This window comes from Sander vitreus, chromosome 6 (genome assembly GCF_031162955.1).
Source record: "Sander vitreus isolate 19-12246 chromosome 6, sanVit1, whole genome shotgun sequence".
NCBI classification, from domain to species: domain Eukaryota; kingdom Metazoa; phylum Chordata; class Actinopteri; order Perciformes; family Percidae; genus Sander; species Sander vitreus.
Window position 1 is genome coordinate 16,378,267 of NC_135860.1, and position 21,541 is coordinate 16,399,807.

At 38.9% G+C, this 21,541-nt stretch overlaps 2 protein-coding genes across 3 annotated transcripts in view; both read right to left on the bottom strand.

The window, feature by feature from the left end:
* The window catches only part of osbpl3b (oxysterol binding protein-like 3b), a 31,018-nt gene extending 17,277 nt beyond the window's left edge, over positions 1-13,741 (bottom strand). For both annotated transcript variants that reach the window (XM_078253124.1, XM_078253122.1), the window contains exon 1: positions 13,548-13,741. The gene's annotated coding sequence lies outside the window, so the exon portion shown is untranslated. The remainder of the gene's footprint in view (positions 1-13,547) is intronic.
* A 2,566-nt stretch (positions 13,742-16,307) lies between these two features.
* Positions 16,308-18,489, bottom strand: spmip4 (sperm microtubule inner protein 4). Its single transcript, XM_078251863.1, has 5 exons — positions 18,485-18,489; positions 18,199-18,389; positions 18,028-18,116; positions 17,746-17,920; positions 16,308-17,101 (listed from the first exon to the last, which is right to left on the bottom strand). The coding sequence occupies exons 1-5, from the start codon at positions 18,487-18,489 to the stop codon at positions 16,308-16,310; spliced, it is 1,254 nt and encodes a 417-aa protein (XP_078107989.1).
* Positions 18,490-21,541: the final 3,052 nt, after the last annotated feature.

The window sequence follows — 21,541 nt, forward strand, 5'->3', positions numbered from 1 at the left end:
CTGCACAGAAGTGTTCTCATCATAAGCGAACGCAATTGACAGACAGACTGGAGGACATACATTGGTCTGCACAGAGTTGAGACCACATGTTTAAATAATTCAAATCTTACCCTTACAGAGAGTGATGGATTGTCAGCGTTTAAGGATCTTATGAATCTAAAGCTAACTCTAGTACGTACAGCAGTGTTGGAAGATGTAGTCAAACCCAAAGTAAAAGTAGCAAAACCGCAATGTAAAAGTACTCAGTACATGCAACATTTCTTCAGATAGTTACTTATGGAAAACTACAGAACTATTATCACAAAACATAACGCTGGTTGGAACAAACAAATACTTTAAGATGTCACCTAATGCTCTGTAATGGATTTTTCCCCACTATTTTGTGACATGTTTACAGACTAAACAATTATTTGATTAACTGAAAAAATAGACACTAGTTTCAGCCACACTATTTTCTATATATTATATTATATTATTACTGATGCATTAATGTGTAAGCAGCTGTTCAGATCATCTAAAAGCTTATTCTGCAAAGTACCTACAGCCATCAGATAAACATAGTGGAGTAAATCAGTTTCCCTCTGAAATTAAGTATAAAGTAGAATACTATTGAAAATACTCATGATTCACTATTTTAGTAGCTGATCTCCATCACAGCTCAGTGACGGGGGAATAAAAGGCAAGCATCACATATAAAGATGCAGTGAAATGTAATATTATCACATCAACAGAATGTGAAAATAACTGTGGCAACCCTCAGTCAACTGCCACACTTCACACAGACTAATTAACATGATGTGCCTGGTGTAAAGGTCACCATATAAAGACACATTTAGCTAATGCACTGTGAGTGGCAGTTTGTCACAGCTAATAAACAAGCAGGCATGATGTGTAAATCATGTTGGTCCATGTGGGAACAAGCAGGACATTAGTTTAGCTTTACTCAGGACACACAGAAGTACTAAGTTTGTGGACTATTAGGTCTGAGATCACTGCTGCATTAAATGACCATCTGTGAAATTCGGTCTGAGAGACAACGCCAGGATTAAATTTTGGTCTGAATTTGTTTTTCTTTTTATTACTGTAAGTCTGTTTTTTTCATAGTTTGAGTTTGGGCTTCTTAAGGATGTTTTTCCCATATGAAAATGTATCACGATATGGCAAATGTATGCATGCTATAAAATTATCAAACTGATATTCATTGTTGGGCTGAACTAACGAGTATTTAATTAAAGACTTTTTTGAGTATTTTATGGCTTATAGTAGAAGTTGATTACTATGCATTGGGGACATAATTGAGCATATGTACCAAAAAGATGTATAACAAAAAGTATAAACAAAAAAAGACAATGTTATAAATATTTGACACATTTTAAAGAATATATGAAGTAAGTCATGGGAATATATATATGTTACTGCATAACAGGAAGGACCCGAATAATAATAATCCAGTGGTGGTTAAAACAAACCAGTTACCTGGTCAGCTATATGAAGTAATATTTGGGTAATTTTTCTTCTGCATTAGAAAACTTAATATAAATACCCAAAGCCCACATAACCTGAAACTAACTTGACCCAGTGTTTTTAAGGTGTAATAAATAGATTTTCTAGATGATCAGCACAGTGTTGGACTGAATCAGACATGCCACGTGTTGACAACCACTTTGAAGCAGTAGCAAGGTTAATCACATTACCTGCTCTGCATCTGCACGCTTTGTGCTGCATAATGGCCACAGCCTCTCGTGTTGGACAGACAAAACCGTAGTCATGTGAAACCTCCGTCCTTCGGCCAAGCCTACATCACTGCTCTGTCTGATGGAGCTCAGCAACCAAAATGCAACCACAACAATGGATCAAAGTGGCAGGACAAACAAAAAGAGGCCCCCAGATGCAAACTGAGCTAGCGACAACCATGATTGATGAGACACTAAATGTTAAATGTCTACCTACCTCTCTATCTATCTATCTGATGCTTCCTCTCCATCTCGTATGATTATTTCATCCACTTTCCACTGTTCACACCAGCTATGCATGCACAGGTCTGTCACACCGTCACACCATGAGGGCACCCTTTCATCTGATACAACAACACCACTTCTCAGGCTTTCATCGAGGCGAGAGCAGTATTAGACGTCACCCCTCAAGTAATTACCCTTTTTCACTAAAGAGCACACACTCTATGATGGCAATGAAGAAATGCAGTAAGTGATTGCAATAAAACTGTATTAGATTACAGAGGAGCAGTGATGCAGGGGCTAGGGTTTACTGTTCGTATGAATTTTTACTTCACTTGGCAGTTATTTACGAACTGAAAAACAAGGAAACACATATGAGGATATGAGAAAAGAATCAGTGTAGTCTGACATGAAGACAGTGTAAGTGTCACATTAGCGGTTGTGGCTCATGCTAATGAGCGGAACAGTCATGCCTGAGACCACAGCTTGGTGAAAAGAGGGACACTGACAGGCAGTGAGTGCTGAATGTGTTTGTCCAGTGGTCAAAGAAACAGAGGGGATCACATGAACACTGACAGCTACTGAGGACAAAAGATAAACACGAGCCACGGGGAAAGTTTCACTGTCATCAAGACGGCCTCCCTTACATTCATGAACGCACGAACACAAAAAGACACATGGACATATTGTATATGCAGTGCATATACTCTACATGAACACAAATATTTACAAATAAAGTTTTGGGGATTAGGAGAAGTAATCTCACGGAGGCTTGGTAACAATAAAATAAAAAAAATACAAAATATAGAGCTTTATCATGCTGCACACCAACTGCTGACTACTTTATTTGAATAAAGGAATCCTTTGTGATAAAGATCATACTGACCTTTACAAAGAATGATTTTGATTCATGTATTCCATTAAATCCATATCTACCAGGCAGTGTGGACAAAATCCATAACATGATACAACAACATATAGGAAAAAGTCAAATTCATTACATTGAGCAAATTGGTATACCTGGTTTTAGTGGACAACAACTGAATACAAGTAATATACAGTATACTCTCTATAATTTTATAAATTATAAATATAAATACAGAGAAATATCAGAGGATGTGGCATCAATATACATCTCTTTAGACTCCCTGCGTATTACAGTAAAGCTATAATTTCTCTGAGTGACAAGCTAACTGGAGTTCAGTCTATTTAGAGTATAATATAAGCACTCATGTAAATCATTAGTTCGCAGGTCATGCTTTACCCTGTAATCTCTTTGTCAAATGAACAGATATACAAGCAGATGTTCTTTTCAAAGTATCTCTCACACAAAAGGCTAAATAAGTTCTGTGGAGATATAACAGACATCTCTTGAATATTCCAGTAAAGTGTGGGTGGGTGAAACCCACAACTGTTCTATGATGAGAAACCAGCATGACACCTGGAGGAGACAGATGTGTAACTAGCAGGAGCTTCAAACTCATACTGGCTGTCCTGTTTTCTCACTTAGCAGAATCGTCATCTTATTGGAGAACCACCATCTGACCCCCGCACTGCAGAGAAAAAGACTCCAAAAAGTTTCAACTTCTCTGGGGAAGCAGTATCAAAGTATCACGGCGGACAAATATTACATTTTTGAAGGCTCTAGAGATGGCAGTGTTGACATTTTTGGTAATGTCCTGAAAACTACTGAATAGGTGCCATCGTATTTTATACAGACAATCATATCTCATTCAGGACGAATTGTTATCAATTTCGTGATCACCTGACTTTTAATCTAGTGCCACTAGCAAGCCAATTTAATTGTCCAATACCTTCAAAACTAATGACAGCATCAAACTCCACTTTGTCTTTAGTGCTAAACTAAAATACTAAACTAAGATGATGACCATGGTAGACATTTTACCCGCTAAACAACAGCATGTTATCATTGGAATTGTGAGCATGTTGCCATGCTAACATGAGCATTTAGCACCACTGTGCATAGCATTTTTTATATACGTCTATATAGAATAAATACAACTCATGTTGTCCAGTTGCACAAAATAACTATAAATGTCTGCAGGTGCTTGACAAAACATGTCACTAGCTGCTGAGATTTCTGCATTTTAAAACTAATATGCCTAGTTATGTTACTTTAAGGCGTTCCAGACAACTGTCAACAAATCCTTGGTCAGCTATTAGATCTCGGTTGAAGTTATAGATAGCTTAATGTCCTTTTAAGATGCACTAACTAGATTGGCAGAAGCTGAAAGCCCTCTATTACATTCTACAGTTCATGTTGTAGATGTTCCTCTGTCCTTCCACTTTCTCCAGAGTCTGCCTAAGGATGTACTTGCCCAACAGGCTTTCAGGCATCATTAGAATATGACTCACCAGAATAAATGTCCCCCTTTGGTGCAACTTTCTTAGAAAATCGAGTCATGCTTGCACAAATGACAGGAAACACCGATGCACCACAGTAATTTGAAGAAGTTGGGTTGGAAAGGACTCTAAAACATACTGCTCATATGACGTGAAAGTAGTGAAACTCATTTTAGAAGCGACACAATACTGCTGGCGTTCAGCAATGACAAGTGAGCGAAAGTGTACCTAAAGCTACTCCAGAGGTAGGAATGGTAATATAGATAGAATAATGACTTTTACCAAGACTATAAGATTATATTTAGATAAAGGTTTCCAAATCTTTTAAATAACATTTACTTTGCAAAACTCAGCTGTGAGAGTCAAATTATATTCCAATTCCAGCCCCTGAAAAGCAGATGCTCCTTATGTTTATGAAGCCTATGTTTATAAAATAGTCACTGTTTATGCATAAAACAAACAAAGCTGCGGGAAAAACTTAAAATAAAAAGAAATGCTTTTTGTTTCATTAGATTAAAAGAATGGCTTTTCAGTTTGGACTAAATCCAATTAGATTTTCTTTAATGTGTGACGGGCTGGTTTGATGAAACCAAATTATCTAAATAGAAGAAAATCAATGTTGATTTAAAATTGCTCAAAAAGACAAAAAAATGCTTGAAGCTTCTCTCTGGTCTTTCCAGCTCTGGAACAGTCATCACAAACTTGACAAAACAAATGGCCTCTGCATTTACCAAACACCTAATGGTGTCGTGGTAACCACCTTAACTCTACAGTCCACCAGCCATTCTCTGACAGATCATTCCTCTCAATACAAAACTCTTTAGCGACAAAGCAAACTCTGATAACTCTGGAGAGGAGAGCCATTTACCTTTCCTCTAATGCTCCACCCATCCATCCAGATAAACCCAAATCAGAACACCTTGCTTAATTTTGATTGCCTTTAATCTTTCTCTGCAGGATAAACTCATCAGCAGCTGATTTGTTATGAGCACACAGATTATTCTTCCTGTTTGCTTTGAAGCAGTCATTAAGAACATTTTATGATAGCTGCTACCCACCAAAGGAGACGCCCTGGGCTCTCATTTGATGCGTCTAAAAGTTACCACTTTAATGTCAGTTATCTTATTACATCTGTGCATTACCCTGCTGGGATGATGCCACTTATTCTTTGTTATTTCATTATGTGAAATGTAGAACAACTATTTCTTGGAAGGGAAGACAAACCCTAACATAAAAGGAGCGAAGGAAAGGGTGGGATCAGAAATCAGCAGAAAACAATATTCTCTGGTTACTATGGCCACAGTGAAATAATGTGTGACACAGAGAGTGCTGTGATTTAATATCATTCCATATTTCTTTACGTTAAGCGCAGCAGCAAGCTGATGTAATGTCTCTGAGGGGAAACGCATTGTTGTGACAATCAAAACTGATGGGATTAGAGTTTCAGAAAAGGCCCTTCAACAGGCTGCATTCAGTCGAAGAGCAGAAGTAACACTGCTATCTGAATCCAAGTCTGAAGAGTAGTGAGTAGAACACGGGCAGTTTCACAGGAAACCATCCTGAAAGTCTCTCGTTTTTTTTTTCCCCTGTGAAAAACTGTCACTTTTATCTAGCGCAGTAATTCATTTGCTTACTCCAGCCATTACTTTGGCCCATAGGTCTATCCCCAAAAAGACTACTACTAACTAACTAGGATTAGGGGAAACTAAAAAAAATGCACTCTTCTGAAATCCATCTGCAGAATCAGGTCATCACAGATGCACAGAGTTAGTGGCACAGAGTGTAAAAGTATTTCTTTCTTTAAAAATATATATTCATCTATCATAGGTCAGTATGGCAGCATCCAGCAAGCCATTAGCACAGAGAATTGACAGAGAGACAAAACTGGCATAATCTCACCATGAGATCTATTATTCATTAGTACATCTCTGGACCCAGCAGGGTAATGTTTGCCAGCCCACGTCTGCGTGTGAGGCCACTCCTTCTCTGAAAGAAACACACAGATGGCAAAGCATGCCCCTGATGTGTTCAAAGGCGTCGTGGTGAAAGGTTGCCAGGGCCAGAAGGAGCCACTCCAAAAACCAGGCTTACGCTGCTAAGCTAAAAGCATGCACGCCTGTCTTCGCTATCTGCGACATCTTTTGCCAGGTGAACTTACTCATCATATTCACCCCAAGAGAAAATGCATGCAGAGTTATGGTTGTAATAATGAGAAAGAGACATATCAAGTCCCTCCTCGATAACTTCCTGCAGCACTTTTCATTCACGTGTACTGCTCTCTGACATATGACAGGCTTTGCATTACACACTCACAAATGCATCCTGTTAATCAACCACATCCTCGATGCGGTGCTCCCTCCCCTAACATACCCAAGCACCCCCCCCCCCAACTCTCTGTCTCTGTCTGTTATCTGCTCCGAGTGTGGCAGAGGTCCTCTCTTTTGTTATAGTCACAGTGTGGGGGAGCCTGACAGCCTCATAACTCAACACCAGCTCATAAGGAGAGTATAGTCACAGCTTAGCTCAATACTCACTGACAAAAGAGTGGGGGAACACATATATGTTCAAAGTGCTCTTCTTGATGTGTCACATGCAGCAACTTGCGTGACAGCAGGATTCAGCCGTTGCTTTCCCAAATTAAAGATTACAGTGCTTACCACTCAACTGCTGCTCTGATTAGGATCCATCAGCAGCAACACTACATCTATTCTCATATTAATTCAGAGGTCTTGACCTAGAATAGAGGATGATGACATTGAGGTGATACATGTAGTAATGTAGTTGTAATCTTTTCTCAAAACAATGGAGAAAAATAGGCCTAAAAAAGGTATCACAAAAACTGGAAAGAAAATCTGCACTGCCACAAGCAATCTCTAAATCCTTCTTGTGCAGATATATTTAGACATAGCATCGTCTTCCATTACCTTCTACAGTATTTATGGACAGAGAGATAAACTGTCCGACTGAGAAAAGTTACCACATCTTGAGAGATTTACTTCATTCCTAAACTCTGGACTGGAGTGTGGATTAGCTCACAGCATGACTCCCTCTCTGTTATAGTGTATCATAGAAGATAGACAGCACCAGAAACTGACTCAAGCTGTAGCTGACAAGCTTGTGTTTTTGTGGTTAAACTGCAGTTGTGTTTTTTAAAGGACAATATTTGCAGCATGTGTTTTTAAAATTTTTGTGTGATCACGCCTCACAATGGAATTTTCACTATCCTAACAAGAGAAACAATACCATTTATTTCTGGCTTGATTTTACTGACTGAATCATCTTAAAAACTAGAATTACTACATCATGGTTGTATGCCTCCGCCAACCAGTGAAGTTGCAGTTTACATCCATGTCTGTCCACACTTATATAATATATGTAGTAAAGACTACATATATTATGAGTTTAATAAAAATAAATAATTGTATTTTATGACAAAAAGGAAGTTATCACTATATTGCCATGTATGATTCCAGTGAATAATTTACAGTCAGAAACATGCTGTTTTTACTTAGAGACTTTTTTAAATTTTATTTTATATTTTTTTTTACAAAGGACTGGTAGAGAGCTTCCTCACATGGTGCAACTAGAATCACCGGAAGCTCAACATCAACCAATGAGCTGGTGGTGGACTACCGGAGGAACAGGATAGAACACAAAGTTGTAGCCTTGACAGAAGACAATGCTTCAAATGTGTCTGTTGCTGCAAAGAAGCTACAAATTCTAAAATGGGGATGCTTCACACACATCTTCAACCCGGCAGAAGATCAATACAATCATCACAGTTTTAGGATTAGTGTCACCAATTCAGTATTTGATCAATGTGAAATATGCCCATCTCCCCTTCTGTTCCTGAGTTATGGCATTGAATAATGGCCAGAGAAATATTTTTGCAGAACATTATGATGAAGTTGACCTTTGACCTTTTGGATATACAATATATAATTAGCGTATGAATTCTTGAGTTATGGCCCAAAACATGTTTTGTGAGGTCACTGTGACCTTTGGCCACAAAATTCTAATCAGTTCATCCCGGGAAGGTGTTCCCGAGATATTGCGTTCACGAGAAGGTTACAGAGGTGAGGTGACCTTTGACCTTTGGCCACCAAATTCTAATTAGTTCATCAAAGTGGTGGAACTACTGACGGACTAACGTTGCCATCCCAAGAGCCATCTATCACACACTGCACAAAATGTACACATTCTCTAGAATCTCTGACCCTAAACACAGACCAGCTGCTAACCAGGGATGCAATGGCTGGGTGAACCAAAAGGACCAAGACCCCTGAAAGTGTCTGGACTGACATTCTTTTAAGGTGCACAACGTTATTACATCGCTACCTCAGAATAATAAGGTTCTATCTGCGTTCAGATCAGTTTTGAGATATTGAGGTTTAAAGTTTTAGCATTGCAAATAGCAAAACTGACAAATGGAGCACATTTCTTTATAGCACCAGAGTTACATACACCATGAATGTATTCTTAATCTGAGATACCAAAATTCTACATGAATTGTAAATTAGGGTTTTTGAAACAGGTCAATTGTAGATAGAACCTTTTAGTTCTAAAAACTAACAGCCGTCTTGGAATTATAAGGTTCTATCTTCAAAAACAGAAAAAGAAACAATGATTATCAAAGAATTTTAACAATGTACTTATACATACTGTTGGACTATTCAATTTATATAATAAAAAGTGTCTTTTTATTGGTTAATATGTTAAATCTTGATGCATTCATGCACTTACTGTGCAACACAATATTTTTCCAGTGCATAATTTTTCCTTTCATCGTTCTTATTCAAGATAACAGTAAGTTAAATGTAAATAAATGATTTTAAAAATGCATGGTCTGATGCGTGTCAGGTCCTTCAGTTTATCAGTCTTTTCAGTAGAAAAGCAAAACAGGTAGAATGAATATTTAAAATCAGTCTTTATTTTAAAGGTTTATCAAATCATTTTTAAACAATTTAAATGTAAAACGCGTCATACATTTCATATAGCAATACTTATTCAGATAAAACTGATCAGAAATGTTTTGCTTATGAACAAGGTATTTCAAACCCAAGACTGGTTACTTAAAATGGAGCTCATTTGAGATGTTGTTACTTGCAATGAGGAGATAATCACTACCAAATAGGCTATGTTACCAGGCTATTGATAGTGTGCTAATGTTAATTTAGTAGCCTACATGTAATTTAGCCATCATTTTGAGACAAGCCCAAACCAACAATGGGATTATGTTGAAGTAATTTCTTTCTTTCTCATGCTTTGGGATTCTGCTGAAGTCGAAGACAACTTTTAAAAATAGCTAACATTAGCTAGCGTTAGCTAGCAGTAAATAGTCTTAGAATATGATGCAAGTCAAGTTGGATATCACGTTTGGCAAGGAAATGATGGGATATGACATTTCACATAATTTCCACTTGTGCATTATAGCATTTGGATTTTGCTGAGGACAACTTTTAGACTTAGGTCATGTTAGGTAATGCTAGCTAACGCTAGCTAACGTTAACTAGCGCTAGACAACCTGGCACCATAAAGAAACAGTATTTGATTGGTCCTTCTGTAAATATTCCAAAAGATGATTGGACCACAGATAGAACCTTATAACTCCAAGTCTGAGTGTAACTTTGTAGATAGAACCTTTTTGTTTTCTGATTAAAACGCCCTAAATTAATTTTATTTTTTTAAAAACACTTTAAATAATGTTCACAAGTTATACCAGAGTGAGAATATGTAAATAACTCAATTTTGACAAAAATGTCAGATAGAACCTTATTATTCTAGGGTAGGGTAGGGTAGTAAATGTTTAAAACTCACACGGCTCTGGTTTTTAATCAGTGAGGATGAAACTGGCTGTCTCTCTCAATGAAATATGATACTGCTACTGTTGTGAAAACAAACAGAGGTGAAATGTAGCTGATCCTGTTCAGGCTAACAAAAATTGTTGTTGGCAGAATGTGAATTGATGGACCACTGTTCAACATCTGACAATGACATCATCACAGTCTTTATCGAGTATATTGAGTATTGTCATTAAAATTTCATGCTGATATCTGGCGAACTCGAGAGTTATAAAACCAGCCTTCCGGCTTCCTTCAGCCTGGAGGATGCTGAAGACAAGAGCAGCAACCTCCCATTAAAAAAACATGTCACTAATGAAATAGTACAAATCACTTTGACTAGAAAATAGACAGACAAAATAATGTAATGTCAAGACAGTTACTGATGATCTTATTCATTTAATAAAGTGAAACTCTAATATATTATTATTTCATGTCTTTTGTTCGTGCTACTATTTGGTACAAACAGCTTCCACTACTTTAATTTCTCTATTTCCTAAAACCACCCCTGCCTGTTTACATGTGAAATCACATGGATTATTTATAGAGGCCTGCCCATGCAAAAAGATGCTACCACCGGCCACATGCACAAGATGCTCAGAACAGCTGTTCTGCTGGTACTATACATCCACTTCCTGCATTATTCACTTGTTGTTTAGTGGATATTCATTCATATTATCTTTTTAGTGCAGACCCTGGAGCATTGCTACACAGGTTACTATATAACCTGGTGACTGAATAGATTATAGGTTGTGCACATATATTTAAAAATTCAGCTCCATGTCAAGAGAAAGCCAAAATTACTGTGGAGGTGACCTCATGCAATGCAATGTCCCACTACTGTTTTAAATACATGTCTTGCACAGACACATAGTTTTTTCTTTCCTGCTGCTGCATTCCACAAATTCTAGTGATCTTCTCCCTCACATGCTCCCTGTGTTTGACTGCAATCACTGATTTGGGTGTGTTAGGAACGAAAAACCTGCAAGAATAACATTGGGCAACAAACAATCCTCTGAGCCCAGTGAACACAGCTGTGACAGAGAAAAAAGAGAAGTAGTCCACATGCTGAATTTAACCGTCTCCCAAGTGTTTATTAAAGGAGCATTTCAAAAAGCAGTGCCCAGTTTTTGTTACTTTGCTTCACAAGTTTGTGATTTTGTCCTTCACTTGTAAACTAATCTGTGGCAGGATGTGCACCCCATCTACCTTCTTTACTCCATGTCTTGTCAGACATTTTATAGAAACTTGAAATGGCCCCTATTGAGGCTCACACATGTTCCAACACACACAGCCCCAGAAAAGCCTCCTCTGTTGCACTGTTGACACAACACCTAAAAGAGCTAACATATGCCAGTATAAGTCCTCAAATTATAGCCACACTGTAAGTAAGCCACAGTACCAAACAAAACACCTTTGACTCAACCAAATTATTTATGATTGACATAGACATTTAACTGGAACGCTTTGGCACAAACCCAATATTTTTCAGCATGAGAATCACTATTATTTTGGTGGATTTACACATAACTGTAATTATCTGGAAGTGCACTGATAACTGGCATATATTCTTTTACGCCATCTGCATGGTAACAGAAATATTGTACAATCCTCCACATTCATGTTTTTGTTCCAAACACTGTGTAGTGAGTATGAGATGATGAGCTCAAGCCCCGATTAAATCTGAAAATGGATCCTATCTGCGCTCACTATTTAGAGGTCGACCGATGTTAACATGATTCATTTTTACATAATCGGCATCGGCCAATATCCCAGTATATCAAGCCGATTAATAGGCAGGCGCATCTGGGGGCAGCCTAGTGTTAAAAACATGAATAGGCGACATTTTTTACAGCGCACCCAGACCAGCTGCCTCCAGCCCCTCCCCCTCGTCAAGTCTTGCGCCGTGTGTCTCGCACAGTCACTTCAGGCTCAGACGCTACCGTTAGTAGTAGCATATTGCTGGTGTTCTTGCCTTGGGATTAACTGTACTAATAAAACCGTACAAAACACCGCGGCCACACCGCTGTGGAAGCTCCCCGAATGTCATTTATCTGGTTGTTACCCCTGTCCGTGGCAGTCTCATCCACTCCTATAACGGAGCTAACTGGAGCTAACTGCTAACCGCTAACGGAGCTAATCGTTGCTAACAGAGCCTTCAGTTCTCCGTGCCTGTATCCATTAACTGCATCTATGGACTCCAGCACGAATAAAACCCTTAATTTTATTAAATTGGCTGGACAAGTTTTAAATTACAACTAAGAGTTGTTTGAATGACAGAAATCTGCTCAGATAAGATCCTAATGAGTGCAACAGGACATGTAACAGTAGGGTCCCCAAAACACAGATAAAACACTTCAACAAATGAACAATGATCTAATAAACAAGGTGAACAAGATTTGACTTTAGATAGCCCTAGTCTGATGTGATTTAACAGGAGTTAGGAGGAAATAGTTTTGAGATTAATAACATGTCACTTTCTGTGAAGCTTGCAGATTTGTATTCCCAGAAGTTTAATAAATGCTGCTAAGTGCAAGTAAAAGTTTATTTTCTTCTTACCTGTTTCGTTTATTTAATATATTTTTCATACATTATTTATACAATATACAGTATGTTTTTACATTATACATTTTTAATGTAATTGAAGTGTTCAATAAATGTTTTTGTTGATAAACTCTGTGTATATTAGTGTTACATTTTATCTTTCAAATAGAGGTTTAAAAACAAGCACATATCGGCCAAAATAAATCGGCCATCGGCTGACCCTGATTTCTAAAGATTGGCATCGGCCAGAGAAAACCCATATTGGTCGACCTCTATCACTATTATACACACCTACATCCACTCAGCATGAGAGGTACAGCCACTCATACACACAGGCATATTCATATTCATACTGTTGGCTTGTGACTAGGTTATACTGATAGCTTGCTACTGTTATACTATTGATTTATATGGAAACAGTTGATCCCCCCACAACTTGTTTTTACTTGTCTAGAAAAAAGGAAGGGGGCTCAGAGTTACCATGGAGACTAAAATAATCTATTGGTGTTTACTGTATGAATCACGTCATGATCATTACAGGAGTCTTGCAAAAGCTCGACTGATTGGGAAACCCAACAGGAGAGTTAAAGCCAGAGTTTAAAGTAATGTGGTTGTAAATGTAGCCTAACTTTGAAGCTTTACAAGGGAGCACTCTGCAATGTTAAAGCACTCTCTCACTGCTATGCAATGTTTCAGTTACATGCTACCTCAAAGAGCAAGAAAGCAGGCACTGCAATGTGAACTTTTAAAAGACTTCTTCAATTGACATGATTTCCAAGAAATAATTAAATTATCTAGCAAAAGACAACTCCATTTTACTTGCCAAAGAAAAAACCGCACTCACCTTGACAGAGTAACAGATGTGAATTCCAGGTGATGAGGACAGAGATGTTGGAAACAGTCGGTTTCTATGAACCCAAATGAAAGAACGCAGCAAATGAAGAGATACTCAACTGCCAGCGTCAAACAGAGAGCCTGCCGTCTCCAGTCTGACATGCACAGACATGCACCGTCCAGCCCCGCTCTGAGAAGCATCAATTTCTCCACCGCTATATGGGGGAGGGCACCACAGTGCGTGACTGACTGAAGCCACCTCCAATTGAAATGCAGGACAGAGCTCAGCGTCCCCTTAAAGGGGAGGGCGTTGTATCATTGACAGCATCTTTTTCCGTGACGTAGTGAGGAGGACCCCAAAAGCAAGGACACACGGTCAAACTCATCACTTTGCAAGTGAGTCATTTAATTCTGGTCTTTTAAATTATTGTAATTAATTGCAGATGTATTTCCATTTTAGAGTCTTGTTTCCACTTGCAGATAAGAAGGGAAATTGCTCTTTTTTGTTTTTACTAACCGAATGAGATAATCAACATGATGTCAAAGTCTCCAAAACGACAAGATGTCAGAATAATAAATAATAGAACTTAAAGGCCGTAAATTATGATATACTGCCTCCTGCTGGACATGTTGTAGAATTACAGATTTTCAGTTGTGCTCATGGCATAATGAGAAAAATGTACTAAAAATCTGAGAGAAAAAAAGATGTGCATATGCATAGTGAGTGACTATGCAGGTTTGCAAATGTATGTGACCTTGAATGCGACATAAGTGGAGGTTTTTCTTTTTATAGCCCGAAAAGCAGGTTTTGTTGCACAATAGCAAAAAACTGAGAAACAAACAACAACAACAAAAACAACACCACCACCAACCTTATCTTTTTTTGAAATAGCCTCACAACTTAAGATTGTCCAAATCAGGAAGAGAATTGTCTATTTGGCTGTGAGAGCCATTATCATTTCATTTTCTGAAAGTCTGAATGAGAGGCTGTTATATCACACAAGGCTGCAGGCTTGCTGTTCAAGGACTCCCTGTCACAAAAAACCTTTCATGGAGAGTCAGCCTGATTGCAACAGATTACGTGTGAACACTGGCGAGCTAGAAGGTTACTGCAGCATCTATGATACAGAGAGGTGGATTCCATAAGACAGCCAACACAATGCTCTGCTGTGAACTCTGTTATGTCTTTTCCACCAAGGCAGTTCTGGTGCTGGTTCGGAGTCAGAGCCAAATATTGAACCGGTTCTTTGCTTTTCCACACATTTGAGGGGAAAAAATCTTTTTCATAAAAGTATTTTTCTCTGTAAAATTAGAAAGGTTACAGTAAAGATCAAAGTATTAATCTGGAGAGCATTATGAATTTACAGCCGCTGAATATTCCTTCTGCAGGCTATAGTCCACACAGGCTGGACTCACAGAAGTGAGCTTTGAATGCTGCCTTTTCCCCCTTTCAATCAGCTGTGGCTTACGAGAACCTTATATAAGACCGTTATTCTATAATTCATCCTGAGCTCTATTGAATATTGCAAATTAAATGCTTAGAACCTATAGCTGTTATAATTTGAGCCTAAGAAGCAACTGAGTATCGTATTGTGAAATGTAACCATGACTGTTTTAGGTAATGTTGAAATTGAAACAGAATTTGAGTTTTAATGTATGTGGTTTTACCCTCAGATTTCTTTTTTTTCAAGGTTTACGAATTCTGATAGAACATTCAAATGCACATATTTTAAGAAACTATATTCAAGTTTCTCAAACTCTGATCTAAAAATTTAAATCAGCCAAATTCATGATGAAAGATTCAAACTTGAATATAAGAGGTCTGATGGATTCCTCCAGGCTTAATTGCTTAATGCTGGATGTTAGAATTTGAATTGTGGTGTCTTGATTTGACCAATCCAATTTAAGCAACCTGATTTATTTGACCGTTTAAAGGTCCCATGGCATGAAAATTTCACTTTATGAGGTTTTTTAACATTAATATGTGTTCCCCCAGCATGCCTATGGTCCCCCAGTGGCTAGAAATGGTGATAGGTGTAAACTGAGCCCTGGGTGTCCTGCTCCGCCTTTGAGAAAATGAAAGCTCAGATGGGCTGATCTGGAATCTTGCTCCTTATGAGGTCATAAGGAGGAAGGTTACCTCCCCTTTCTCTGCTTTGCCCGCCCAGAGAATTTGGCCCACCCATGAGAGAGAGACATCATGGCTTTCAAACGAGCAAAGTGGCAGTTGGTCAAGGCCACACCCCCACCCTCCACCTTGTCCCCCCTCTCTCCTCCTCAATAGCTACAGACACAGAAATGGCACATCCTAAGGAAAGCTCATTGTGGGACTGGCTCTAGTGGCTGTAATTCTGCACCAAGGCTGAATTTTGGGAAAGAGACTTCAGATACAGTATTAGGGGACCACTGAGGCCTATATAAAAGCACCCAAAGAGCACCATGTCATGGGACCTTTAAAGAAAATAATCAGAATTTGACTAACTAAGCAACGTTTAGTTAGCCCCTTGAACATTTTGAATTCATCAAACCTAAATCTAAAATCTTTTTTATTTATTTTTTTATTTCACCATTTTAGATGACCTTCTGGAAATTTCAAGTGGAATTCAAAGCACATAAATTCAGAGAGATGATTTTCAAAGTAAAATATTGTTGATTTAAATGTCAACATCAAGTATTCAGTAGTGGTTACATCTTAGGCATTCACTTGCTCTTAAGATTCAAATCATTATTATTATTATTTACAAGGATGTGAGAATTCATGTCCATTAGGTTAGCCATGCAGGTAGTAACAGTTGATCCCATAGAAATCATGTTTCTTCCCTGTGACTACATTGTCCCTCAGGTTCACAGCAGCACGTGTGATGGAGCTGTTAAAGTTGCGATTGGCCTTCGTCTTACTGAATGAATTTTGAAGGTCCAGGAGGCAGAGAGCTGTGCCTTCTCTACCTACACTCCCGGCTCTGTCCATCCTCGGCAGGATGCAGGGGTTAGAAATACTGTGTGGTGGCTCTCTGCCCTTTGCCAGCTTCTCCTGCTCTGAAGCTGCCCTTAATGATAACTCAACATTTGATTCAATACCTGCCAGATCCTTGGCCACAGATGACTGACTAATGCTAGATACATTTCTTCCAGCTTTATAATACTGCATTTTACTACTTGGTTCATCATTTACATGCAGCTCGATCAGGCTTTTCTTCTTGTTGACCTCCATCTCTTCCTGGGAAAGTGGGCGGTTGTACAGGTCCAGGGGTCGCTCTGTACCTGCGATCGGGGCAGCGCTAGCCTCTTGGCTGCTCTGTGAGGCGGATTCTTGCCTTGGACTAATATCAAACTGGACTTTGCTGTTTTCTCTCCCTCTGCCCTTATATACAGAGCGTTTGCTCACACTTTGTTGGTTGTGTAGGACCTCTTGGTATGGCTCAGTGCTCCGTGCTTCTGTGGAGCCAGAGCTGTTTGATTGACTATGACCCTTTTGGTTTGAATCTGGTGTCTCATTATACTTAGCTGTGATCTCTCGGGGTCTATGTTGGTTTATAGCATCTGAAGCAGTGCCTTGGTTTGGAGCTGGAGATCGATTTAGGAGTTCAGCAACAGCGGGACTGCAGGTGCTCCCCTGTCTTCTTCTACATTCTCCTCTGGGTTTAGAGGGAACAAACATCGGAAAGGACCTTTCTCTCTGTAGGGAAAGGAATTCAATAGGATTAGTGTTGCACACTGTCAATATTGCTGATAAAGGTGCAATGTTCTCAAGGATTCTACCAGTGGTGCAGTGTGTGAATTCATCCCAGTAATGTCACAGATTTTGTCCTTGAAATCATCTATCTTTAGAGGATTTGCTGGCCCCGATCCTTAGAAAAATCAAAAATCAATATTACTGTATTTGATTCAAATCATTTAAATGTTAAAATCATGCATATCCTATTACTAGATTATTACATTGCAAAGAGGCTTTCATCTTCTCTAATAGCAAAATGTACTCTGTGTTCTTATTTTTCAGCTTCTTGCTCAGGGACTGAACAGAAATTATTGGGGAGGAGTGGCGGTCAGAAAAGAAGGACAGTTTGTCACAGTTTATAAAGCTGTGCTTTGCCACATGCGGAGAACAGAATAGTTCTGTAAATGAAATAGAAGATTCAGGCCCACTCCCCACCCCAAATAACATTTGTACAGTCCCTAATATATATTAACATACATTTAGGCTTCTTTACCTGTGTGGTGCATTTGGTACGAGGTGAGCCAGTGTGTCCTCTCCAAATTTTTCAGCATGTTGCTTGTCCGCTCAGATATCGACAAATCCCAGTCACGAAGTTTAGGGTTGGGCAGCACTGTCTTTGGAGGAGTTGGGTAGAAAACCTGGTTCTCTCCCTTCAATGGCTTTGTATGCTGGAAGGAAGATGTTAGAGCATTTAGAAAATGATCAGAACAATATTGTGATTTGATGATTTGGAAAACCTTAATGCTAATGTAAAGTCATATATTTCATTACTCACATTGCAGAAGCCATGCTCTCCGGTCCATATAACAGCTTTCTTCCTGGTGTTCATGGTTGTCTCCAAGACCTCGTGTCTGTATGGACTACCTGGACATGGAAATAAAGACATCTTAAACCTCTCTAAGAACATCTATTTTATCATTCCCCTTTTACCACAATGCCCTTTCACCTATAGTTTTGCTCAGCAGAGTGATGTCCAGCGCACTATTTGGGATGAGGGGGTTGAGGAAAGGTTGGGAGGCAGCTCGGACTCCTGTTTTAGGGTCATCTGGAGAGCGGAAGGATGGGAACATTGCAAACTTGGAGATGTGGGACGAATAGGGATGCTCTTTTGGAGTTGCTATCTTTATCATTTTCTCCCTGTTAGAACCACCAGGAAATGAAATGATTTTGAGGCAGACACAAGAAAGTTTTTAACTTTGCAAAAAAAAAAACAACAATCAGAAAGTACTCACGCCATATTTACATCAGTTGGTTTTGGTATGCTGAGAAAAGAAATTAAATTAATGCTATCATTCTTGTTAATAATGACAATAGTTATGATTAATCATGGCTACTCACAGCTGGTCATTGAGACAAACTTTACTTTTCTTTCTGCCGGTATTGTAATATCGTTTTTGACTGGTGGTATGCCTGTAAAGGTGAAACAACAATCTATTGGCGCTGCAGTTTATGTATTCCATTTTAAATTTCTACACAGAATGTTTTTACACTCACTCAGATATGATGGCTCCTCCATTACCAAAGTGATAATAGCCATGTAAATCTGGAGGGATGCCAGGTTTAAGGGAGGACCTGGGCTCCATCTGGCTGCTGGAGCTCTGACTCAGAATAAAGGAGGGTGAAGAAGGCAGGATGAAACACTAGTATGAGTAAATGAGGGCAAGAATACAGAGGATTAAGCAACATCTGGGGTGAAACCTTTTCTTTTATCATTAATGTTATACCCACTGGTCTGGTGATAATAACAATACCAATCAGGAGGACAACCGACGTTTCTACCAGTTTCTTCCTAAATTTAACACAACCAGCTTGGCTCATAAATGAATGGTATGTTTACACACATTTTAAGTTATGCTTAAGTTAAAGCATACTAATGCAAACGTGTATGTTTATTTCAATTAAATAAAAAACGTTTTAACTCTGTCACTACAAGATTTAATCAACAACAATTAATCAGAAAGAATCCCTAAAACCCACAGTTATGTTCACTTACCTGGGCAGTGGTTTAGAGAAATCAATGGGATAGATTTTTTCAGTCCTTGGTAAAAGGCAGAAAAACAGCAGTCTTCTTAGTCCAAATGGATAATAGTAGAAACATTGAAGCCTTCTTTGGCAGAGCAGGACTCCCTTGTCTTCACTTGTGACCAGTGAGGTTTGTTTGTATTCCTGGCTCAGCCAGAGTGATGGTGTTACATTAAAGAACAATAGAATCGGAGTGAGTGACACCCAATCCAGCCCACAGCACATAGCGTTTAAACCGAAGTGTGGTTTAATCAACTTTTGTAAGACGAGAGACTGAAACAACATCACACATTTTGCTTGATAAGATCAGAAAAAAATATCAACTGTAACCTTTGGAAAGTAATTGTTTGACAATGTCACACTGTCAGGCTTACAGTTGTAATAACTGGATGGTCAAAATGTGCTGACATTTCATATTATGTCACTATTTTCATATCCAGTGGGAAATCACTGCTCTGGATGCCCATCATTCAGTCATCAAGTGTGGATCTGATAATATTACACATTCACAGTTTGGTGAACTCATACAACTAAGCATGGGGTGGAATGAAAATCAAGCTGGTTCCAGCCGGCACACACTGACACCAGATACAAGCTATGTGTGTGTGTGTGTGTGTGTGTGTGTGTGTGTGTGTGTGTGTGTGTGTGTGTGTGGTGTTTGGTTACAGGAGTCGTCTTTCATTGTGTCCATTCCTCTGCAACATAAAAAGTTAAAAATTCAAACTGTATGCCTTAGACAAAGCCACAAGTCTAGAAGACAATTGCAGTCCGAGGATGATCCTGTTCTGATGTTGATTTAGACATAACATGCTCATTTTGTAGAACATCTTCTTCCAGGATTTAGTGGACGGCTATGTCCGTGCTGTTATTACTGACTGATTGAGCATGAATAGTGCTAACTTAACAGACACAAAAGACTCTAATGAAAGTAAAAAATAACAAAAGTAACCATAATGCAAAGTGATTTATCCATTTTGGAGTGTGCGTGTGTGTGTGTGTGTTAGGAGACTTTTCTAAAACTTTTCATATAAAAGGATTTGTATTAATCCTCAAACTCCATTTGATGAAATTTTGTCCCAATTAAGGAACCTCATTGTGTCAATTCCTGGTGAGTGAAATAATAGTAAAGCATAGTAATCCCTGATTTTACTACGAGATCCCAGAAAGCCTGTCCACATTTTGGGATTGACTCAATTATATGCATGCTCTACAGTAATATGAAAACAACATTGCAAACATTAAAGCCCTTGAAAACTTGGCTTCCTAAGTATTTCTCTCTCATGTGAAAATCCAAAACCTTTGCAGAAAATAGTGTTCATGTGGGATCCCATTACTCACGGTGATAAATTGACTGAAAAAAACAAACATTTTCAGGCCCTCTAAAATGGGACAGCACACCTGATCTGCTCCCTTGTAAACTGCATCTAAATACTTTTCAATCAGCACACAGAGAAGACTTACACTATAATCAATGCAGCTGCCTCTCCTTGGACATGACATAGGCCGCTTTCCAAGCTGCAAGGTTTGCCTTGTTTGTTGGCCCTCACAAGACCCATATTCTGCATTCTGCTTTTTAATTGGGATTCCCAAGAGACCCTGTCCAAAGTCTCAGCAAAACACCCAAGACCTATCAAGCAGCCTAAGCCAAGTCCAGTAACCAATTATCCTGCTCTGCCCCAGCGGAGCCGCTGCTCTCTGGATTACATTACATGCTGCTACTGCAGCATTATAAATGTGCCACAGCCTGCAGTGACTATCCTATAATATTAACTTATTGTGCACATGCAGGTAATGCTACAGGGTTGTACACACCAACTGAAGTTCAACTTAATCTGTAGTTGTTATAGTTACCAATAACCTCGCAAACACTCTGATAAATGAACTCACCTCTCTCTAAAGGAAAAACATGTGACGTTGGGTATTTTCTCCATTAATTTTGCAAATGACCAGTTTAACCCCTTGGGTAAAAAAACCTGCTAGAGACCCACAAACTAGCATTGGGTCCTTACTCCCAAACCACTACCAGGCCCCAGCCCCAGGTTTGCTCTGTATCTATTAGTTTTTGGTAATTTGATTTAGGAATGTTCTCTAAGTAAGCATGTAAACTGTCTTGAAATTTGATTTTTGACACAGGGCCTGTGCAGCAAGTCTTCATATGGAACAATGAAATACTGCAGTTCGTTTCTCAGTGTGCTACAAAATACACCACAATGCATTGACTGTTGCACTGGTCCATGGTGTCAAGGTCAGACTCTTTGTATGGCCAA